This window comes from Callorhinchus milii, unplaced genomic scaffold, assembly GCF_018977255.1.
Source record: "Callorhinchus milii isolate IMCB2004 unplaced genomic scaffold, IMCB_Cmil_1.0 Scaffold2, whole genome shotgun sequence".
NCBI classification, from domain to species: domain Eukaryota; kingdom Metazoa; phylum Chordata; class Chondrichthyes; order Chimaeriformes; family Callorhinchidae; genus Callorhinchus; species Callorhinchus milii.
This window is the reverse complement of record NW_024704743.1, coordinates 17,519,640-17,525,639: the sequence shown is the minus strand read 5'-3', so window position 1 is coordinate 17,525,639 and position 6,000 is coordinate 17,519,640. Positions and strand designations below refer to the sequence as shown.

General features: G+C 37.1%; 1 protein-coding gene across 2 annotated transcripts in view; it reads right to left on the bottom strand.

Moving 5' to 3' along the window:
- Nucleotides 1-249: 249 nt before the first annotated feature.
- The window catches only part of rundc3b (RUN domain containing 3b), a 45,436-nt gene continuing 39,685 nt past the window's right edge, over nt 250-6,000 (bottom strand). For both annotated transcript variants that reach the window (XM_007898152.2, XM_042332155.1), the window contains 2 exons: nt 3,094-3,212; nt 250-2,091 (listed from right to left, as the gene is read on the bottom strand). In XM_007898152.2, coding sequence (XP_007896343.2) covers nt 1,946-2,091; nt 3,094-3,212 — 265 coding nt within the window. In that variant the 3' untranslated portion in view covers nt 250-1,945. The remainder of the gene's footprint in view (nt 2,092-3,093; nt 3,213-6,000) is intronic.

The window sequence follows — 6,000 nt, the reverse complement described above, 5'->3', positions numbered from 1 at the left end:
TACCGAGGTGCTCCAGACAGTCAACGCACCAATTTATTTGGAAGATTGTACTTTTGATTACTAAGACTACTATTTTTGAATTGTGTCATGGGATCTTTTACAACCACCCAAACAGAGAGACAAGACCTGTTTCATGTTTCAACTGAATGACCACAAGTGCATTAACACAGTCCTTCCCCGGTACTGTACTGGAGTGCCAGCTTCTGACAGGGACCAATTAAAAAAAAGTCCACTTATCACACTTTGAAGTAATAATAAAGTCAGTCGCGCTTTATTCATGTTGCACCTGAAACTTCAAGATTTTTAATTAAATATCTCAATTGCAGAATCTATTGTTTTTCACTTTATTACACATGCAGTTATTGAAGACGTTCACATGATAAATCATTTACATCAAGACAAAAATGAACAGCAAAACACATGCTCGCACACGCACACAAAGGAAGTTTGACATTGGATTTTGGTATTTACTTAAGACCTGATGTACATAGGTTGATGCTGGAAGAAAATTTCATCATGCATATGTACAAAGCACAAGCATTGAACACTAGTTCAATACAGCATAAAACAAACACTTGCTGCCACAGTGGTAATGTTTAAAAGTTAAAAATGGGGCCACATAATTGAGACATTAAGCTCTTAAGTAAACCAAATGTGTGTTATGACCCCAAGTGGTTAAGGAGTCTTGTGAATAAACCAAAGTAGCCCCAAGTAAAACTAGTGTGAATTCACCGTGACATTAGACCACATATCGATCAACATAGTAATTAACATACATGTAAGACGACCAAAATGACACAAATCTCCAATGCTATATTTTAGAAAATTCATACCTGGTTAATGAAAAGAACCGTTTGATTATTTAACAATCATTAGCTCCAGGGATGTGCCACACCTATAGAAAGAGTCTTTCAAAGCTTTATCATCATTGTACTTTTTTTTAAAACAATTGGCACACAAGCACTCATTTAACATATTTTACAATTATTTTGATAAACTTGTTTTCCAATATACATTTAATTATTACTGAGATGATACAAGTTAATGTCTTGTTCTTTTTCTTCCACAAAGAGAGGAAGCTTTGAGTCCATATCCTTTTTATTAACAAATGCACTATGAAAGTTAAGGTCTTCATTTGAATCAGTGCAGAATAGGCTCGGTTACAGAACGGTGCATGTTCTTGTTTGGAATATAGGGACAGCCCATTCCACATTGCGAGATCAAGTCCCAGTCGGTGCACACAGATTGATGATATGAACAGCAAAAATCACTAATGGAAAATATGCCACTTCTCATTCATGATTCCGTTAACAGAGAGAAACTTGGCACATAGGCAGTCACAAACCCAGTCACATCCCTCAGCTTTGTCAGAACATTAAATCCTATATGAAGTAGTCAAATAATTCAGAACAGCAGAAATCCACCACCATCTTTCCTTGCATTCTGTAGGAAATTATTTTGCTTCAAGCAATCAGAATGTTCTAAGGAACAACATAGACTTTCTCCAAAGGCCTGATAGAGCAACTAATGAAGCACTGAGAAAATTGCCAATTTTAGCTATAAACACAAACAAGGAATGTTTCCACTTTAAAAATTCTCATAAAATAAGAGATTTTTCCCTAAAGAAAACAGAATTCATTGTACATTTGAACATCCTCTTGGACTTCTTGGCATAAGCCAATCCTGTTGAAATAGATGATGTCTTGCAAACATGTAAGACTATACATAGTGCACTATAGTAAAGCATCCTGCCCAAATAGGCAAAGCCCTCCGCAGACACAGAAAGCAGAATGGATTCACAAAGCAAGTGCATCTCAGTTGGTTTTCTATTCAATTTGAAGAACTCAATTTGGACTTAAAGTCAAGTCTCACCTTAGTTCTCAGGATCTGACCAATGGATTTGAATGTTAAGTCTAGTACACAAAAGATTCCTAATTGCACATTCTTAAGATGGGGTGAGCCCAGGGCTTGTGATCTCAGCACTAGGACTTGCGAGACATTCACTTGATTTGAGGCTTGTGAGAGACTTGTAGCTTGCCATGGAGGTCAGTGATCCACACAGACCAAGCAAAGAGGGAGTATCCTCCTTCCCTAGTTAAAAAAGATCAAACTGAATCAGTGAGCAAAATTCAAGTGAATAATGTTGATCAATGCAAGAAATAAAAAAAACTTAATTGTGAAATGGGTAAGTTACACCTACAATGTTACATAATTGAATCAGTTCTGTACATATGTTAAAAAACAACAGGGCTGATGAAAGTACACTGTCTGATTTAGGCATTAACTACTGTGCTTATAGACTTAGCAGATTATCTAGTTAAGGGGATGATGTTTCCCTCTCCTTGCCATTTGGTCCTTTGGTAACCCAGTAAAACAATGGCAACAAGATAATGTCTGAACCAGACAAGCAGTGAAGACTTTAACTGTGGTTGTAGTTGGATAAAATTTCAGCAGAACTCCAGAGCATACTTTGGGGTCTCAAATGCTTTGGTTTATTGCCAGTTTCAATTCAAGTGCACATAAGTCAGAGAGAAAATATGTTAGGAGATGACTTTGCAATGATTTAGACTCTGGACCCTGGCAAAAAGGGAATTTTTTGTTTTATCCTCCCATTCCAACCACAAGATATTTCCAGCGCCATGGGAGGTCGTCCCAACATGAAAAGCACTATACAAATGTAATTTTATTGTTGTTTCTATTCCCAAACTGCTGGAAAAACAAATACCTGATGTCTTGCGAGTTCTCAGCAGCCACATTTTTGTGTGCTCAAAACTCCTGGCCGGCCAAACAGGGCAACGTTTGTGGCTGAATTCTTCGAAAATAATAGGTTCAGCTTGTTTTACAGCTAGTCATTTATAAATATAAAAGCTTTAATTTGGACTCGGCTTGTGGAGACTGTCCAGTGCTCAATATTGATCAAACAGTACATCTTTCAACATACAGTTGTCTATTTAGAGCTAAAACAACAACTTTTTTTTGTTCTTTACAAAGTTCGCATCCAAAGCTTTGAATTCAAGTGCACATGGGTCAGAGAGAAAATATGTTAGATGACTTTGCAATGATTTAGATGAGGATTTAATTTTTATTTCTTACCATCATTTTTCGAGTGTTCTTGCTTTCCTTCCCCATCTCTTTGAGAATGCAATGGATCTAATGAAGTTGAAGAAAGACTGATCTCTGTTGATAGCTGCTCCAGACTTTGAAAACTCTGCCTGCCAATAAAAAGAATCACAACACCATACAAGAAGCTTTCCAAGACATTAGGCCCAAAATCCCACTGGGTTTTTGCCTATTCGGCCATTCTGTCTTAAAATTTAAGAACAATCAGAATTGTTTTTTAAAAAAAATTATTCAACCTGAATTTTTTTTTATCAACTTTGAAAATTGGCTTCCAAATTAAGGCTCAAATTAAAAACTTTCCACAAATTCTGTGTTAAAATTACAGTCTAATTATTACACTCAGTGCAGACTACTTATCTGCTAAATTCAAAAAAGGAATATTTATATATTCTTTTATCTATTCTGTAGTTCATGACCAAGTAATTACAAAAAAGTCTGTGTTACAAATGCAAAAAATGTTGGCTTGCTCAAATGGTTAATCAAAGGAATCTTGCAGTGCAAAACACTACCAAGGTTGAACAGGGCAGAGCGATAATAAATCAAACGGTAGAGGTTAGACAATGTCAAGCAGGAGTAAGGGAAGACCAACAAAACATGATGCTCTGCATTTTTAAAGATTTGGGAAAGAATGAAGTAGGCCAGCAAATGGCGAAAATTTGATTTTTAACACAGTGACGATACAGAGTGTAAGGAAAGGCGAGTTTGGTGCTTGGAGGGAACAAGAGGCAAGTTCAAATTACCAATGACCATTGTAGACCTGATAAAACAGAGAAAAACAGTTTGAGAATGGAGAGGAAGCTTTTTGGATTTCCTGTTATTCATGTAAAGATTGTATTTGTGGATTCTTGTGGTCAATATTTCCTTATGGTCAATAATAAATGTAAAGTAAGTTCATAGTTTAATAATCCCTCCAAAAATAATAATAATTTGGTCACTCAACCCACAACTGTTTCTGAGACACTGATGTGCACAATTGGCTGATGCGTTTCGCCCACAAAATTTACAGTGAATCCACTTTACAGTGTATTCTGTGAAGCGCTTTGAGAGGTCTCAATGACGTGATAAGGCGTCACATCCAATGCGTGGATTATTATTATTACAATATTAACTAGTTCACTGTACTATGCAATGCAGTGGCAGAGTGAGGATGTCTTGCCATTAATTCACTAAAACTGGTCAATTAAGTAGCTGTTCGGAAGGTGCCGATCGAAAGCGACTGCATGCAGTTATGCCATTGACAAATTAACGATCAATTAGAAAATAAACAAAAATTCTAGTCATTTTGGGGCTTCATTTGGATAGCAGAGGCCCACAATTCTTTATGGTATTAACCTGAAGAGCATTCTCGTAAAATTTAAGATGGTGCAGAATTTTGGAAAATTCTTCAGATTTGATTTTAATTTGGAAGCCAGTTTTGTGTTGCTTTTACAAAGGCTCGAGGAACCAGGCTACCAAATTAAGGTTGAATTTAAGAATTTTTCAATATTCTGCTCAACCTTAGCCTTTGAACCGGTGTCTCAAAATATAAAGACTGTGAGGAGTTGTGTGCTCTTCTGTCCTATGAAAATTCTAATCAATATTTTAAGATTTGTTGATGTCGGCCGATAAATATGACTCCACATTGGGAAGAGCAATATTTCTCATTTGTGGAATGTATTCAAATTAAAAACAAGGCACAATCTTCTCATAAGCATAGTCTACTGTCAGCATCATCTCCTACACAATGTAAAATGCAGTGATTTCTCACAATTGCACTTCCTAGTGGATGGTTCAGAACAACATCAGGAGAAGTCGAAGTATTCATTCTCGATTACAAAACGCTTGGAGTTTGAGGGTTACTGAGAGGGACAAAGAAAATAGGGAAAACGCAACTGGAGGGGAAAAAAGTGTTGTTGATCAAAATGTTTCTTTAAAAATGACCACCAACAATAACTATAACAACAAATTACATGTGTATAGCGCCTTTCACATCAGGAGGATGTCCCAAAGCACTGGACAGTCAGGGATTTCGACTCGAGCTGGGGGTTAGGATCTGGTACTAAGATGACCAGTTACTAAATAGAATAATCTACTAGACTATTAGGTATGGGTTTGGTGACTCAAATTCACTGGCCGCATACCAAACACCCAAAATATTTGAACACAGGATAATGAAAGCTAGCACTCTGGGAAACATTATTATTATTATATATTAATCAAATAAAGCAATGTAAAAAACACTTGTCAACAAGGAGCAATTGATTTTTTTTTTAAAATTGTGTTAATTTTTCTGTTCCTCAACTGAACACAACGTGATTGATTCTCTTTTCCTTCTGCTGGGATATGGTCATCCTCCAGAAGCTTGCCCCAAAACAATTATTGACTAGACAATTATTGATCAGTGAGCTTTCACAGCGAGTATCAGCAAGTCGTTCAATCACTGAGAAGTGGAAGATCATGGGGGTGGAGGGGCCAAGGCAGACAGCATCACAGCGTAGTTCCACTCCATTGTTAATCAGATGTTTTAATCAACATCAGCAGGAAATCACAGAACAGCTCTCTGAAGTGGAAACACTCCCTAATTCAGGTTGCGCTGAGTGTCCAGTGCCTTGGTATGTCCTCCCGACGTGAAAGGCACTTTACAAATGTAATTTGTTGTTGCTCGGGCTGCTAGTGCCATCCCATCAGAAGCACTAAAATTAGGCATTTGCATTCCCTTTGAATCAACTCGCTATCAAAACTTGTTGATCCATTGGGGAGACCTGTAACGACACCTACAAGTAGAGCTAACAAAAATACAAAAACTTTTACAAATGTAGATTGGATGGATACAGAACTGGCTGGGAGACAGAAAGCAGAGAGTGGTGGTGAACGGTTGTTTTTCTGACTGGAGGGAAGTGT